The sequence below is a fragment of the Pleurodeles waltl genome, chromosome 3_2 (assembly GCF_031143425.1).
Source record: "Pleurodeles waltl isolate 20211129_DDA chromosome 3_2, aPleWal1.hap1.20221129, whole genome shotgun sequence".
NCBI classification, from domain to species: Eukaryota; Metazoa; Chordata; class Amphibia; order Caudata; family Salamandridae; genus Pleurodeles; species Pleurodeles waltl.
This window is the reverse complement of record NC_090441.1, coordinates 173733591-173751898: the sequence shown is the minus strand read 5'-3', so window position 1 is coordinate 173751898 and position 18308 is coordinate 173733591. Positions and strand designations below refer to the sequence as shown.

General features: G+C 46.8%; 1 protein-coding gene across 2 annotated transcripts in view; it reads right to left on the bottom strand.

The window, feature by feature from the left end:
• VIL1 (villin 1) overlaps positions 1 to 18308 on the bottom strand; it is a 119357-nt gene that overhangs the window by 77732 nt on the left and 23317 nt on the right. For both annotated transcript variants that reach the window (XM_069227102.1, XM_069227103.1), the window contains exons 3-4: positions 16521 to 16595; positions 3944 to 4140 (exon numbers count right to left, since the gene is read on the bottom strand). In XM_069227102.1, coding sequence (XP_069083203.1) covers positions 3944 to 4140; positions 16521 to 16595 — 272 coding nt within the window. The remainder of the gene's footprint in view (positions 1 to 3943; positions 4141 to 16520; positions 16596 to 18308) is intronic.

The window sequence follows — 18308 nt, the reverse complement described above, 5'->3', positions numbered from 1 at the left end:
GTGGGAAGGAGCTGGACTGGTGGGCTGCACACAAGTGGGCAGGACAGCTGGGCTGGGCAGGGCAGGTGTGCTGGGAAGGTGTGCTGGGCAGGTGGGCTGGGCAGGGCAGGTGTGATGGACTGGTGGGCTGGGCTGGGCAGGGCAGGTGTGCTGGGAAGGTGGGCTGGGCTGGGCAGGGCAGGTGTGCTGGGAAGGTGGGCTGGGCAGGGCAGGTGTGCTGGGCTGGTGTGCTGGGCAGGTGGGCTGGGCAGGGCAGGTGTGATGGACTGGTGGGCTGGGCTGGGCAGGGCAGGTGTGCTGGGAAGGTGGGCTGGGCTGGGCAGGGCAGGTGTGCTGGGCTGGTGTGCTGGGCAGGTGGGCTGGGCAGGGCAGGTGTGATGGACTGGTGGGCTGGGCTGGGCAGGGCAGGTGTGCTGGGAAGGTGGGCTGGGCTGGGCAGGGCAGGTGTGCTGGGAAGGTGGGCTGGGCTGGGCAGGGCAGGTGTGCTGGGCTGGTGTGCTGGGCAGGTGGGCTGGGCAGGGCAGGTGTGATGGACTGGTGGGCTGGACTGGGCAGGGCAGGTGTGCTGGACTGGTGTGCTGGGCAGGTGGGCTTGGCTGGGCAGATGTGCTGGGCAGGTGGGCTGGGCTGGGCAGAGCAGGTATGCTGGGCTGGTGGGCTGGGCAGGGCAGGTGTGCTGGACTGGTAGGCTGGGCAGGTGGGCTGAGCTGGGCAGGGCAGGTGTGCTGGGCTGGGCAGGGCAGGTGTGCTGGACTCGTGGGCTGCGCAGGTGTGCTGGGCAGGGCAGGTGTGCTGGGCTGGGCAGAGCAGGTATGCTGGGCTGGTGTGCTGGGCAGGTGGGCTGGGCAGGGCAGGTGTGCTGAGCTGGTGTGCTGGGCAGGTGGGCTGGGCTGGGCAGGGCAGGTGTGCTGGACTGGTGGGCTGGGCAGGTGGTCTGGGCTGGTGTGCTGGGCAGCTGGGCTGGGCAGGGCAGGTGGGCTGGACTGGTGGGCTGGGCAGGTGGGCTACAGCACATGCATGTCCAAGATGACTGGCATGTCGTGGAGGCACGTGGGACTCTGCATGGGCAACACGCACTCACTCACTCGATACCAATAATGTAGAAAAGTGATGACAAGCTGTATTTGCACCCGTTGTCCATCTGCACCCCTTCCTAATAGTTATGGGCTCGCTGGTGGTACCAGTCAGTGTAAGATGCTTCCGAGCGCTTTTTAGCTGCGCTGTAATAGAAGCTTCTGCAAAATATGGCACCGAGTACCATTTGTAGAATGAAGTGCCGAGGGATCGTGCTTTAGGTGTATTATCCATGAGTGATTAAATGAGTGAGTTACTAAGAGCCCACACAGAGTGCACTTTGAGAAACGAGACACATCACAGCTCTAATTTAAAATGTTTCTGGGGGCTTAGCTAATCTTTCATTTATGTATGTATGTATTTATTTGAATAATATTTTCTTGTTTATTTATTATATGTTTGTAACTGCTTATTTGTTAAAAACACATTCGATTTTATACATGGCAGTTTGACATTTACCTTGCTATCAAACATTAAATACAAGTCACATACAGACAGACACTATGCATGTGAGATACTCGTTCAAACTGAGATTATAGGCAGGCAAGCTCCTCTGGCAGACAGATATTTCTGACCTTAGTCCTTCAATTGGCTCCTTTCCTATTACAGAGTGGCCTGTGCTCCTTAATACACCTTGACAACATTACAGAACTGTCACAAATGGGCAGAAGAGTGGGTCAGGTTGGAACAAATAGCCTTGTGTCCAGAACAAAAAGAGAGCACCCAAACAGCAAAATATTATTTTGCCCGGAGATCTGAAACCGATTACGCTTGAGCTGGACATGGTCGAGTAGAAAGTCAATGCTTAATTTGAGCAAGTGCTTGCCAGTGCACTGGAACTCATTTGAGAGCATGAGGGCGTGAGAGAGATGCATATTTTCTTAAATACCCTTACTGTACAATGGTCAGAAAGTTGTACATTTTGGAACTGCTGCAGTAATATTACCAATCACATATTTAGTTCTTGCTTGCAACAGCTGAATGCGCTCTTGCTTGCAAGAGATATTGTACACAGCAAGGGGATTGCAGACTGCCCATTGCTTAATATTAATTGGCTTCAATGTTACTCTTAGTTGCTGTGTTTTAATTGGCCAGCACGTGCTGGCTTCACTTCCTCTTTTTTCAGCTGGAGCCAGGGGCGGCAAAGGAGCGTCACCCCACTGGCTAAGAGCCAACAGATGCAAACTAAAAAAAATATTTGACTATTGTTTTATTTTTCAACTACTGGCTCAGCCATGGGAGGAGGAGTGGAGTGAGTGCACTAAGTACACATGTCAGTTTGACCGGATGTCTTGAGCATGGACATGCGCACTTAGGTTTCTCCAACCCGGCTGTGTTGCATAGCTGGGTTGGAGAAACTGCACAGACTTGAGTGCACTGTCTGAGCGCTACACCAAGTCGCTCAGACCAAAACTGATGCTGCTATAATGCTAGGTATAGCATGAGAGCAGCGCCAGGATTGCGTGGGGGACCTGTGCCGGTGTCCCAAGGTTCACTGGGACACTATCACCATCGGGAGGAGAACGGGGCAGCCAGCGGTGGCAGGAACAGATAAATTTTTAGGGTCGAGCCTGCGTTGCATGCGCTCACGCATGCGTATCGTAGCAAGACGCTTTAGTGTTTAGAAAAGGGCTCGGAGACCTGTCGACGTCACGTCAGTGTTTTTCATTGGTTCGTGGGCTTGCCTATTAAAATCCGCTTGCTTTCATTAGTCGAAGGCATGCATAAGTCATACCTTTTTGGTGGCTAGCCCTCCTCGAGCGTATCGACCAAGTACAGAAAACATGCGAGGCTCGCTGTTTTCTGTCCGGCTCATGGACTACTTTTTCTCGATTTTACTAGCACGATTTCGCTTGGCAGAAGTCGAGCGCTTTACACAGTTAATTGCACTTTTTCGGGTTACGTACATAAATACACTTTTGCCGATAGGTGAAAAGTCGGGTTAGGAGTTTACAACGCTATCAGCTCGAACATGAGCAAACGCGAGACCCGTTGCATTGCAAATGCTTGTTTTCCCTCCTTCCTCGTTCCCCCTCTGCCCACCCTTCCCCTTGAGAAGTGCGGCGGCCACCGCTGGCTGGAGCATGGACCAACTACTGATTGCTTTAGGGTGATTGCCATCCTTCTGCTGATCGTGCTGTGATTGAGGTGCTACTTTTAGTTTTTTGACTTTCCTGTCATCCCCCTTGAACCTCTTGCCATTTGTAGCCATGTTATACTGTGCCACACACTTCAAAGAGCCCTTTCCTCCTTTTAAATGGATGTTTATTGTGACAACAGATGCTATCTGCTTTCAAATATGTTTTCACTAAGACATGGACATGGGCACAATTGCTTTATGTGATAGGCTTTTTGGACAAATGTCATATTTCTTTTTTTTTTTTTACACATGGGGAGATTAACTGATTTGCTCGGGATAACAGCGGTGTTGTGCCGAGACCTAACAAGCATTGACAAAGCCAACAGGTCTCGTCTTTGAGACTATTGGTTCTGCCATTGTCTTTTGTTCATGTTGTATAGCATAGGTACTGCTGACTTTGGCAATGATTTGCAGCCATACCGCATGGCTTAAATTACATTTAGGGTTACGTGAAGATTAATTGATTTACTGGTTGATGTGGACAGCAGCAGCCTCCTAAGAAAATATTTGGGTACTGGCACTTATTTTTGTCCTTTTTTTAATCAATGAATCCCTTTCGTAAAGTAGGCAATGTCATGTAATGAAGGAAAAAATAAGTAATTGAACAATACATAAAAAAGCATGTAAATTGTCAATATTTACTAAGTGGGTGAATCTGAAAGCAAATAAACAGAAATAAAGGCAGAGTGGTGAAGCTCTGCATGTGCTGAGGCCTCAGCAGATACGCACACTACGCCATGCTTGAAGTAACCCCGGAAGTTCTCGCTCTCGTGGCCCTGGCACTCGCGATGCTGCACGGCGGTGCCCCCCAAGTGCTCGTCCATCTGGGTGGTGTAAATGGCCGCTGCCCCCTGCTCATCCGTCGACGACTCATTGCCGATCCAGTAATGGATGTCATATGTGAAGTTGTTGCCGGTTTTGTGAGTCTGAAAAAGAATATGGGTCGTTTTCAGTTCAAGTTGTTTAAAACTGGAACAACATTGCTTTTGAGGATGCAAAAAATACAACGGAGTATTCTAAACGGTAGCCAGACACTGATAGGACTGGATCTCTGCCCGAGTGTGAACCTAAAGATAGTACTCGTAAATGCCCTTTGTGAATTCTCAAAGTTGTAAACTTAGACGTTTGGTCTAAGTTTAGACCAAACATCTAAGTTTACCTTTGTGAATCAGGCCCTGAATGTTTGCATCAACTGTGTCTAGAAGGGGTCGCAGTAGCCACTGCTGTGACCACTGGCTTGCCCTTTGTGACCCCTAACTCTGCCTTTTTGACTCCTGGCTTCAGCGGTGACAAAAGCAGTTTCAAGAGCAGAGGGTAAATCATTGGTCTCCAACCTTTTCTATAATTAGATCTACTCCTGATCAATTAAAATAGTCCGGAGCTACTACTAACTTTGACAATTGTTACAGTATTGACCACATCAGAGACAACCAAAATAGCGGCCACACCTTCCAGAATTGCTGGTAGTTGTGGCCACCCAGCTCTATGTCACAATATTCAGTGATGCTAAATAGTCATATCTAGAATACTGACTTATTCCATATCACGATGCACATATATAGGAAAGTATAGATTTACAAGTCTAAACCTCACATCTACTTACCTTGAAGATATAGATTTAGGTATATAGATATAGATATAGAAATAGTGGAGTTAAGAATGTAAACAAAACTATATTGACCTTTACATAACTTCACAATATTGTGGGAGCCTATATGTTGCATACAGTATAATGGCTGGACAATATTGTAGTTGAGCACCAACGCCGATGCATAATACAAGATTACTAACAGCAGTGTCAGGAAAAGCTTTATCATATTAAAATGCCTTTACACGACTAATAATATAACAGCCACAGCCGTAAGTGCCCACTGGCACGAAGGAAATACTAAAAGCTATATATCTACACAACTCTGTGTGAACTATTATTCAAACAGCAGTTTAAATATTTTTGGGATTTTTATTGTTTTTAGTTAACAAACCTCAGCATATCAGCCTCTTAAAATACATGGTTTTCTATCTAATATGCACATCCCGTTCTGGGTTAACACACTCAAAGAAATTCTTGCCTTTTTCTAGGAAAATGGACCTCCTTTATTAAGCCTAGAGTAGTCCTGCACAATTAAGTCCTGGGATGCACTTCCAGGGTATTGGTGAGCTACCAGTAGCTCACGAGTTACACGTTGGAGACCCATGGGGTAAACAGTGCTGGGAGAGCACATTAACTTTCTTCAGATCAACTTCCGTTCAGTAAAACAAATGCATTCTTTGATGATACATTCAAAAGTGATACCAAAAAAAAAATACACATTTTTAAAACGTTTTGCCATGTTTCATTACTGTAAATCCATGAAAAACAAGCATTTGCAAATCCAATAGGTCGGGTCTTGGACTTGAAAGTCTTTTTTTTTAAATTATTATTTCGATGATATACTACAAAAAGAAATACATGCTGCCTTAATGTAGCACCATATGCTTGCTATAACAATTTAAAATAAAATAAAAAGAACACTTGCATACAATTTTAATAGAACAGAATGGCTCCTTCCTAGCAGAGGAAGGATACTTAGAACAGGCACAGAAGCCATATTTGGGCCTCATTTGGAGTTTGGTGGTTAGACGAACTGTCTGTCAAACTCGCTGGGAGGACCCCACGGTCATACAGGTGGCGTCCCCCCCATGCGTATTACAATGTTCCCGCTGGGCTGACCGGCGGGAACATTGTATTATGTATTCCAGCCAGCCTGACCGGTGGGAACAGTGCGACAGTATTGGTCTCGGCTCCCTTAACTGAGCAGAGGCCAATACTGTAGCGCAGTGGTTCCCAACCTTTTCACTTCTGTGGACCCCCACGTTATCATTATTGGAGCCCAGGGACCCCCACTGAATCTTTATTGGAATCCGGGGACCCCCCACTGAGTCATTACTGAAGACTGGGGACCTAATCTGTTAATATTATTCAATTTTCTAAGCAGTTGCGGACCCCCTGAAGAGGCTTTGTGGACCCCCAGGACCAGCTTTAGGTAAGTGGGAGCTGAGCCTAGGCCAAGGTGCCTCGCTTCAGATGGACTCACTGAGATTATCTATCAATTACTTTTTTTTTTTTTTCAAATATATTTATTGGTTTTATTTTTCAAAATATGATACAAATTATTCAGTTTGCAACCGCAGGATAAATCAAAACAATGGCTAATTATCTAAGTCATGAAACAAATACACACCCCCCCAATATGCACATCACGGAACACTTCTAATCTTGCAGTATCATTCCTGGCTGCACCCTCCATAGGTTTATCCTACACTGTTTATTTTATATAGGCATTAGTTTGAGACCAGTGTGAACCTTACTTTACGTGCATGGGTTCCCTAAATGTCTGAAGGGGGGGCATCAACTAGATTAGTGTATGCGGGTGGCTCCCCTGGTTTACTGCTCCCCGCGCCGCGCTAACACTGTGGTGACATAATTTAAGTGGGCGATTGTTACTAGAGAGATGGGAGGAGATGATGGATGTGCACTGTGTTGCCTGGGTGTCTTATAAATTCTGTTTCCGTGATGGGGGGTGCAGGGGAATTTATGCTATGGTTGTTGCGAGTACGCGCACCCCAATTCAAGGAGGCTTTTCATCGTTTTTGGCCTCCAGCTTTGTTACCATATCCTCCCATGTAGAGCATCCTGTATGTTGTCGCCCTTCGCGCACCATTCTTTTTAGTACTTGATATTCAGTGCGCACCCAGCGTGTTATTAGAGAGTGCCAGGATTTCAGATCGGGAGCCATAGAGGCTTTCCAATGCATTGCTATTAACCTTTTATACATTAAAAAGGCCAGGTCTATACATTTATGTAAATGTCTTTGTTTTTTTGGTCTCTTCCTAAGTCCCAGCAGGCAGGACCCAGGGGTCTGCTACCAGTGCCAGTCCCGTAAGTCCAGATACCTCCTCTACCACCTCCACCCAGGCCGTTTGTATATTCGGGCAATCCCATACCATGTGGAAAAAGGGTGCTGACGGCAATCTGCATCTGGGGCACATTGATACTGCATCGGGGAACATGCGCTTTATTCTGGCTGGGGAAAGATATGTTTGATGCGTGTAATTGAATTGGGTATATCTAAATCTGGGATTCCTTGACACACCTCTGATGTGGGACAGGGCCTTGGGCCAGTCTTCCAGTGGGATCGGGGTGGGGAGTACTGCATTCCATCTATCCCATGCTTTCCCTGTCTGTGAATCAGGGGTCTTGTTGAGGATTCTATATAGATTGGATATTGTTTTTGTTTGATCGCTATGTTGTAGAAGCTGGTGAAGCACAGGGGAGATCTCTGGTTCCAAGGTGCCCATTCCCCAAATTTTCCTGATTTCGTGACATACGGCATGGTATGTCAGGAACTGTCCCGGATTTATCTCCGTGAGGGCCTGAAGGGCCTCGAACGTCATTAATTTACTGTCTTCATAGCAATCCCCTTCAGTCAGTATTCCTGCTTCGTTCCATAGCTTTACAGCTTGCATTCTGGCTGCGTTTCCCACCAATAAATAGTTTAGCGGTACGTGTGGAGAGTATGGGAGCTTATCCGCTCTTTTTTGCACATATCTGGCCCAGCACGCGTACGCAGCTGCAAGCAATGGGTTGACCAGTGCCCCTTTGGGGGGCTTCGTCGACAGCCAATTCAAAAGGGGAGTCCCGTTCCGCCGAGGCTCTAGACTCATAGGTTCCGCTTGCTCTGGTCTGTGGATCCAATATTGGACCCATTGAAGTTGTGCGGCTGCATAGTATTTTTCAAAATTCGGAGTTCCTAGGCCACCGTTATCCAGCGGGCGTTGTAGTGTGGGTAGCGCCACTCGCGCTCTGCCGACTCCCCAGATGAGCTGCAGCAATGCTGTGTTTAGATTGCTGAAGAAGCTTTTGGGAATAATTATCGGTAGGGCCGCAAAGTAATATAAAAGCCTAGGTAGAATCAACATATTAGCAATCGCCACCTTGCCGGGTGGCGAGAGAGGGAGCTTGTTCCAGAATTGTAGGGAGCCTTTTATAGATGTTAGCGCCTTCCCCAGGTTCCCGTCTCTTAAGTCTTCCGTGGCATGGTATATGTTTATCCCTAGGTATTTAAATGTTGTAGGGCACCACTTAAGATGTCCTATCTCCGGGGGATCGTGATTATTGGGAGCCCTTTTTGCCAGGGGAAAGACACACGATTTCTCCCAGTTTACCACAAGGCCAGATAGGCCTCAAAATTCCGCCAATAAAGATATTACAGGTGAGATAGCTGCGCAACCGTTCCTGATATATATCAACGCATCATCTGCATATAGTGAAATAGTGTGATGTAACCCATTCCTAATAATTCCCCATTCGTGCTCCATGAGGCGAACTTTTGCCGCTAACGGTTCCATTGCTATGGCAAACAGTAGCGGGGATAAGGGGCATCCCTGCTGTGTCCCCCTAAAAATCGGAAAACTATCAGAGATCACCCCGCCTGATTTCACCCTCGCGTTCGGGTTAGAGTACAATGTCCGAACCCAGCGGATATAATTAGGGCCTATTCCCATACGGGCCATCGTGGCCAACAGAAAGTCCCACTCGAGCGTATCAAAGGCCTTTTCTATGTCTAGTGAGAGCACCATTTCCTCCTGTGCATTCTTGGGGGTGTCTCCCATTATGCCCAGCAATCTTCGAATATTCAGAAAGGTGTTACGCTTGGGAATGAAGCCATTCTGATCTGCGTGTATCAGTAAGTGCATGAGGGGGGCTAACCTGTTGGCCAATATTTTGCCTAATATTTTGCAGTCTGTATTTAACAGCGATAGTGGTCTGTAAGATTTCACATCCGTGTGATCTCGACCCTGTTTAGGGAGTACCACTATCATAGCTTCCCTTTGAGATGTGGGTAAGCTTTCTGTAGTCCACGCCTCTTGGAACACGCCTAGCAGATGGGATTTCAGACTGGGTAAATAGGTCTATCAATTACTTTTAATCATAAAAGAACCTGGACCATCAGTGCCTGTTCATTATCTTCTGGCCTCTCCATAAATCTTTTGTTCCCTTCCCTCAGTCCTTGATTGTTCCCCTATTTCCTTTCTCATCCTCCAACCGCTGTAATTTGTCTCAGAGAATAAATAAGGGCACACATATGGTTTTGCCCGGGGCATCTCTGCCAGCAGACGAGCCTGGTATGTTTGCCATCTGTGGCACATTATTAGACCCTGCTAAGTCTCCAGCTGGTCCTGCTTTTATCCTGTATTTCTACCTTTTGTAACCCCTGCTTTTTAGGTTATACCTACAGAGGACTGTAGAGGTCTAGTCATACCCCGCACACCCACATACCACAAAACATAAACATACAGAAAAAACTCTCTAAGCCACTGGCTGCTGTCGTTCAGCCCTTAAATTGTGTCATGCACACCTCAGTATTGGCCCCAGGGATTTCTGGCTTTAAGGTGGCGTTGAACATGACAAAAATATTTAAAGTATTTCCATTTTGAAGGAGTGTACTATTAAATATTAATGTATTGGTGAAATCATTTTCATTTTTTTGGCATTGGCAATGAGAACCTTCCATCAGCAATGTGATCAGCCTATGATATATTGTGGGTGTGAACACTTCTAAAAAGTAGTCCACAGATGCATTGCACGTGCACTGTGTAGTGTTTTTAATTTACATTTTTTTTCTTCTCAGGACCATTAGCTGTGCAGTGCTACCGGGCCCCTTGTTTTACTTTGAAGTGCGTTTTTAGGTCTCACCAAAGCCAGTACATGCTCTGAGTCATCCGAGCCCTTTTGTTACCTTGCACTGGCCTTTGAGGCCGTCTGTTGCTTACCATTGATTGGCTTTATTATCACTCTTATTTGCTTGCTCTTATTTGTTAGCTTCCATAGGCTTTTCTTTCTCTTCTTGCGTTGTGCCTCCTCTGGAGCATTAATGCATTACTGTGTTCTTACACCACCAGCTTTGTCAGGAGCTACGTTTTTCTATTTGTTTAAGCACCCTACAAGAGTGTGTGTGTCTTCCTGCTGTCTACCTCGTGTACTCCTCCCCCTTCTGTGTTCCTACTCCATTCACCTCCCGCCCACTTTGTTGTGCTTGTGCTTCCCCAAGCAACTCCCACACACCCTGTGAGAAAGTAGCCTCTTTCTAGCCTTGTTACCCCCACTTTTGGCCTGTTTGTGAGTATATGTCAGGGTGTTTTCACTGTCTCACTGGGATCTTGCTAGCCAGGGCCCAGTGCTCATAGTGAAAACCCTATGTTTTCAGTATGTTTGTTATGTGTCACTGGGACCCTGCTAGCCAGGACCCCAGTGCTCATAAGTTTGTGGCCTATATGTATGTGTTCCCTGTGTGATGCCTGACTGTCTCACTGAGGCTCTGCTAACCAGAACCTCAGTGGTTATGCTCTCTCTGTATAACAAAATTGTCACTAACAGGCTAGTGACCAATTTCACCAATTCACATTGGCATACTGGAACACCCTTATAATTCCCTAGTATATGGTACTGAGGTACCCAGGATATTGGGGTTCCAGGAGATCCCTATGGGCTGCAGCATTTCTTTTGCCACCCATAGGGAGATCTGACAATTCTTACACAGGCCTGCCAGTGCAGCCTGAGTGAAATAACGTCCACGTTATTTCACAGCCATTTACCACTGCACTTAAGTAACTTATAAGTCACCTATATGTCTAACCTTCACCTGGTGAAGGTTGGGTGCAAAGTTACTTAGTGTGTGGGCACCCTGGCACTAGCCAAGGTGCCCCCACATCGTTCAGGGCAAATTCCCCGGACTTTGTGAGTGCGGGGACACCATTACACGTGTGCACTGTACATAGGGCTCTACCTATGTACAGCGTCACAATGGTAACTCCGAACATGGCCATGTAACATGTCTAGGATCATGGAATTGTCGCATTGGGGAGACAATTCCATGATCCCCCGAGTCTCTAGCACAGACCCGGGTACTGCCTAACTACCTTTCCCGGGGTTTCACTGCAGCTGCTGCTGCTGCTGCCAACCCCTCAGACAGGTTTCTGCCCTCCTGGGGTCCAGCCAGGCCTGGCCCAGGAAGGCAGAACAAAGGACTTCCTCAGAGAGAGGGTGTTACACCCTCTCCCTTTGGAAATAGGTGTCAGTGCTGGGGAGGAGTAGCCTCCCCCAGCCTCTGGAAATGCTTTGATGGGCACAGATGGTGCCCATCTCCGCATAAGCCAGTCTACACCGGTTCAGGGATCCCCCAGCCCTGCTCTGGCGCGAAACTGGACAAAGGAAAGGGGAGTGACCACTCCCCTGACCTGCACCTCCCAGGGGAGGTGCCCAGAGCTCCTCCAGTGTGCTCCAGACCTCTGCCATCTTGGAAACAGAGGTGCTGCTGGCACACTGGACTGCTCTGAGTGGCCAGTGCCAGCAGGTGACGTCAGAGACTCCTCCTGATAGGCTCTTACCTGTGTTACTAGCCTATCCTCCTTCCTAAGTAGCCAAACCTCCTTTTCTGGCTATTTAGGGTCTCTGCTTTGGGGAATTCTTTAGATAACGAATGCAAGAGCTCATAAGAGTTCCTCTGGTACTCTCTCTTCACCTTCTGCCAAAGGATCGACCGCTGACTGCTCAGGACGCCTGCAAAACCGCAACAAAGTAGCAAAGACGACTACTGCAACCTTGTATTGCTGATCCTGCCGCCTTCTCGACTGTTTCCTGGTGGTGCATGCTCTGGGGGTAGCCTGCCTCCTCTCTGCACCAGGAGCTCTGAAGAAATCTCCCGTGGGTCGACGGAATCTTCCCCCTGCAACCGCAGGCAACAAAAGACTGCATCACCAGTCCTCTGGGTCCCCTCTCAGCACGACGAGCGTGGTCCCTGGAACTCAGCAACTCTGTCCAAGTGACTCCCACAGTCCAGTGACTCTTCAGTCCAAGTTTGGTGGAGGTAAGTCCTTGCCTCCCCACGCTAGACTGCATTGCTGGGTACCACGTGATTTGCAGCTGCTCCGGCTCCTGTGCACTCTTCCAGGATTTCCTTCGTGCACAGCCAAGCCTGGGTCCCCGACACTCTAACCTGCAGTGCACAACCTCCTGAGTTGTGTTCCGGCGTCGTGGGACTCCCTTTTGTGTCTTCGGGTGAGCTCCGGTTCACTCCTCTTCGTAATGCCTGTTCCGGCACTTCTGCGGGTGCTGCCTGCTTCTGTGAGGGCTCCCTGACTTGCTGGGCACCCCCTCTGTCTCCTCATCCAAGTGGCGACATCCTGGTCCCTCCTGGGCCACAGCAGAATCCAAAAACCCTAACCGCAACCCTTGCAGCTAGCAAGGCTTGTTTGCGGTCTTTCTGCGTGGTAACACTTCTGTAAGCTTCTATACGACGTGGGACATCCATCCTCCAAAGGGGAAGTTTCTATCCCTCTTCGTTCTTGCAGAAACCACAGCTTCTACCATCTGGTGGCAGCTTCTTTGCACCCTCAGCTGGCATTTCCTGGGCATCTGCCCACTCTCGACTTTGTCGCGACTCTTGGACTTGGTCCCCTTGTTCCACAGGTACCCTCGTCCGGAAATCCACTTTGGTTGCATTGCTGGTGTTGGTCTTCCTTGCAGAATTCCCCTATCACAACTTCTGTGCTCTCTGGGGAATATAGGTGCACTTTACACCTACTTTTCAGGGTCTTGGGGTGGGCTAGTTTTCTAACCCTCACTGTTTTCTTACAGTCCCAGCGACCCTCTACGAGCTCACAGAGGTTTGGGGTCCATACGTTATTCGCATTCCACTTTTGGAGTATATGGTTTGTGTTGCCCCTATACCTATGTGCTCCTATTGCAATCTGTTGTAACTATACACTGCTTGCATTACTCCCTTTTGCTATTACTGCATATTTTTGGTATTGTGTACATATATCTTGGGTATATTTGGCATCCTCATACTGAGGGTACTCACTGAGATACTTTTGGCATATTGTCATAAAAATAAAGTACCTTTATTTTTAGTAAATCTGTGTATTGTGTTTTCTTATGATATTGTGCATATGACACCAGTGGTATAGTAGGAGCTTTGCATGTCTCCTAGTTCAGCCTAAGTTGCTCTGCTATAGCTACCTTCTATCAGCCTAAGCTGCTAGAAACACCTCTTCTACACTAATAAGGGATAACTGGACCTGGCACAGAGTGTAAGTACCCCTTGGTACCCACTACAAGCCAGGCCAGCCTCCTACACACCCTCCATTGTCGGTATGCTTGCCCCAGCTCCTCCTGCCCACCCTCTGTTGTCCATGTGCTTGTCTGTACTGCTCCTGTCCCTCCGTTGTCTGTATGTTTCCCCAGCCCCGCCTGCCCACCCTCCGTTGTCCATGTGCTTGTCTGTGTGCTTCTCCTGTCACTCAGTTGTCTGTGTGCTTCCACAGCCAATAGTGTTGGCACACCTTCCAAAGGTGAGATCTACTGGCTTTGCTAATGCTTGTTTAATTCTGTTACTCATTTTTCCTCGTTAGATCTGCTGGAAGGGATTATCAAGTGCTTACTATCCCTTCTGACAAGATCCTTAGCGATTAAAATTAAAATATAAAAGTAGATGTACTTACTATCAAAGAGTGCATGTTTACTTAAAAGTGCTGGTGCCGGGTACCTGACTGGACCTGTCCATTTCAAGCACTGAGCATCCTTACCTTAAATCAATGACTTAATCATATCAGAATCACTTTTCCATAACTGACAATATCCTTGCAATGAAAAACAATCCAATGAAGTCTGTCCAAAGGCATTTTTCTGAATTATTATTGTAATGGTCTGCTAGTATAGTCCAGGATGGCTGCCACCACTTCCTATCCACTGATAACAGCTTGAAGAGACACACTGTAGCTGCCCCTCCCCCTCTGACGTAGATCGTACCATGTGAGAGTGTATTTAGGACGGTCTGTACGGCTGTCTTCGTCACTGAGAATGTGGACTGCTAGTGGTACATGTTAGTATCGAGACTGGTAGTGATAGACATTAGTATTGGGAGTGGTAGACGCTAGTAACGGGACTGGTAGTGATAGACGTTAGTATCGGGGCTGGTAGTACTACATGTTAGTACTGGGACTGGTAGTGGTAGACGTTAGTATCGAGACTTGTAGTAGTATATACTAGTAACAGGACTGGTAGTGGTAGACATTAGTATTGGGACGGGCAGTGGTACATGTTAGTATCGGGACTGGTAGTGATAGATGTTAGTATTGGGACTGGTAGTGGCAGATGTTAGTATCGGTACTGATAGTAGTACATGATGCTATTGGGACTAGTAGTGATAGACATTAGTATCGGGTCTGGGTGGTAGAAGTTAGTATCGAGACTGGTACTGGTACATGCTAGTATCAGGACTGGTAGGGATAGATGTTAGTATCAGGACTGGTAGACATTAATATTAGGACTGGTAGTAGTACATGCTAGTATGAGGACTGGTAGTGGTGGATGTTAGTATTGGGAGTGGTAGTGATAGATGTTAGTATCCGGACTGGCAGTAGATGTTAGTATCGGGACTGGTAGTGATAGACGTTAGTATCGGGACTTGTAGTAGATGCTAGTATCGGGACTGGTAGTGGTAGATGTTAGTATCGGGACTGGTAGTGGTAGATGTTAGTAGGAATACTGGGCGGTCTGCTTCATGGAGACGGGTAGTAAGTGATACTCTGTGGGCTAGCGTTAGCTGCAGTAGAAAACTATACACTGTCTGGAGAAAATGCTAAACTCCTTTCACCATAGTCAAATTCATCTTAGAAAGCTGAGAAAATACCTAACATGTTAGTTCTGCAAATTGGGTGAGCAGTGCGTTGAGAACTTCCCACTCATGTTTCCTGGCCGCCAACCAGGCCTTCGGACACATGCATCAGCCCTTGTCCCTGGCAGGTAGGGGGCTAACAGCAGGCGGGGGGATAACAGCAGGCGGGGGCAGCAATGGAAGGTTACATGGGGTACACTGTGCCCTTGCACCACTCTCCCGCAAGCACATGAGAGCATTGAGCAAGCTCTCATACGGCAGCCCATTCTGCATGGAAGCAAATCTCAAATCCAAATGAATGTGCTATTTTACTGCTGTGTTCATTCACATGCATGGTTCCCTACAGACTACACCAAGGGCGTGATTTAGAGATTGGCAGTGATGAATATCTCGTCCACCGAAATCTAAATCCCATTATTTCCTATGAGATTTACATTTCTGCTGAAGGATATCCGTCAGCGTTGTGATGGAGTAACCGTCCGCCAAGTTTTAAATCAGGCCCTAAATTTGAAGTAAAATCAGTTTGCTCCGTTTCTTATTATAAAAGCTGCGTAAAGAGTGCAAAAGCTATTTTCTCCGTTTGTTCAACAAATGCACACGCTTTGAGTTGTTTCTTTGTTAAAAAATGTACTACAGGCGAAAGGGACTTATCGATTGGGATTTTATTCCATGTTTGTAATTATTTTAAATAATCATGCAATACACATATAAAGCATGAATAAAGCATTTAGCGGCAACAAATGAGTCATATATACCTGCAGGTGCTTGGAAGCCCAATGTGACGTTACTTCAGGGGTCTCCAACCTTTTCTGCACAAGACCTACTTATTTTCAAGACAATCACCCCGAGCTACTAATCATATTAGTCTTGTAATAGTAACCACATCAGACAAGATGACATTAGTGCCCATGTAATGCTAGATTACCAGTAGTAATCACCTCAGTGCACCGGGCACGGTTGCCAGCAGTAATGTAAAAATAGTTTTGAAGATGTGGAATGCTTTTTCCTTAATAATATATAGGAGCCATAGCTGCAATGTCCCTGGCACCAAGGTTATATTAGCAATAATCTCCCAAACTCAACATGATTTATCACTCCAATGTCAGCTATAAATATATTTTGGGAATTCGGCTATTTTTCTCCAAACGTCCGCTTATGAGTTCCCAAAATACACAATTCGTCTGAAGTACACGTGTTTCATTTTCGGTGTGCATGTATACATTTAGCCAAGCCCAAGGTTCTATTTAGTAGGTCCGGCTCCAAACAGGAGAGCTACTCAGAGGTCCCTGGAGAGCTCCTAGTGGCACGAGCTACTTGTTAGAGAAGCCTGCGCTATGCTAATGGTTTATCGTTAGTATAGCGTCTAGCACTGTAAACAACGTGTTACTAATATTCAATCCCAGTGTTCTCAGTTTTCCGACCTTGAAAGGGTAGGTTGGATTTGCCAGGTTCGAACTTGTGAACGTAGCCACAGCAGACGTCAGCAGCAAGCGTTTAACTCACTGGCCCATCTTCTCTGTCTTGGAGAGTGGCTGAAGAGCAGGGCGCTGTACAAACTAAACCATTCATTCTTTGTGAGCAGGACTTACCACTAAGGCAACATAGCAGTCCCCCTCGAAGAAGTTACCGTAGGATTTCTCGGGCACAGGAACCATCTGCATGCTCTGAAAAAGAAGGTCACCTCGATTATTAAACACCAGGCTTTTGTTTACATTCCTTCCCAAGACCCCCCCCCCCCCCCCCCCCCCCCCCCCCCCACCGCCATCAAAAGAAGAGTACAGGTGTCCTTCATAATGCGCATCCTACTGGCGGGGACATCTTAAGAATTTCGGGGGCCTTGGGTCAGACATATTTTGGGGCCCTGTTCAGAACAGCTTTGAATTTATGATTCGGGGCCTCTTGGGTTCATGTCACTGACAGTGCACGGGCTCATTGCTCCAAATTCTAAATGTCTCAACATCTAATATTTAGGGATAGTGGCCTGTTTTTAATATTGTGACACCTCAGCAACTCACTAATATTACTGCAATTTATCTCTGGGACTCACTCCCATTTCTCATATGTGAGGTCCTCATTTGACCTAAAAGAAACGTTTTTATGGATGTTGCATGCAAACATATACACAACATTTCTCTGCAAAATGTGTGTAATAGATTCACACACATCACCCGCATTAAAATGAAATGAAGGGAAAACGGTATTTAAAACAATCTGTTTAGGAATTACTCAAGGTCATCATGGCAAGACTCTCAGCAGAATAGAGCTGGCTGTGCCAGGGCCCCCTGAAGGGCCAGAGCCCACTTTGCCCATGGCTTGAACGCCTCTGCCTAGTGGAGAGATTACAGAGCAGGAATCCATCAGACCTCAAGTGGTCTCTTATCGCCCTTGGAGAGTCATCATTCCTTCTGAGACCAAAAGAATCTAGGTTGAAATTTCGAAATAAAAATCTAACAAAAGAGCTGAGCTGTTTCCTGGGAAATGTCAGGAGAATACAGAACATACATTTTAGGTCAACAAACGATTTTCCGTGTATTTCAAGCAAAATAACATATTAGCAACTGGAGAGCCTCCATACACGGAAAAGGGCAATTTTGTGGCATTTGTTCTGTATTTTGACCTTAAGAAGGCCACAATAATACACAAATGAATTGCAAACTGAGCAGATGGATAAATTACATTAGAAATCATGAAAATAACCTGAGAGTGCAGAGAGCATAGGGCCACCCACTGAAGACTGAGGTTTAATCACTACCCATGGACAGGTTACCTTAGAGGATCTGCTCCCCGCAGCCTTTGTAACCCTGGTTATTGGCAGGGTGGGTTGGGTCTCACACTATCAGTACATTGCTAGAAGTGTAAGCAAGCATTGCTAGGGGTTGGTTTCTCATGGTATTTGTAGACAGGGACCAGGGTTAGCTATGGTTGTGCCTTACTATGGATAGCTACTAGAGTACTGCGTAATCATGACAACAACAAAAAAGTTAAACTCAACAAACTTTGGGCCTGATTTAGATCTTGTCGGTGGGAATACTCCATCACAAATGTGACGGATATCTTGTCGGCCGAATTACGATCCCCAAGGATATATTGGAATCAGAATACAGTTGATGGGATATCCGTCACGTTTGTAATCCCAAGCAATCGATGAAACCTACTTACAGAACGGTGTCCAACAATGCCACTAACAATCTTTGATTTTGATTTAGAAGAGAATCCAACTGATGGAAAAAGTCCAATAACACAAGCCAGTTTCACCAGCCAAACAGAGACCAATTACAAGGGAAAATATAACCAATCGACATATAGGAAAGCAGAAAGGAAGAATGAAGAGACGGCAGAGAAACCAGAAGAATGGTAGACCCCAATGATAGATGTAT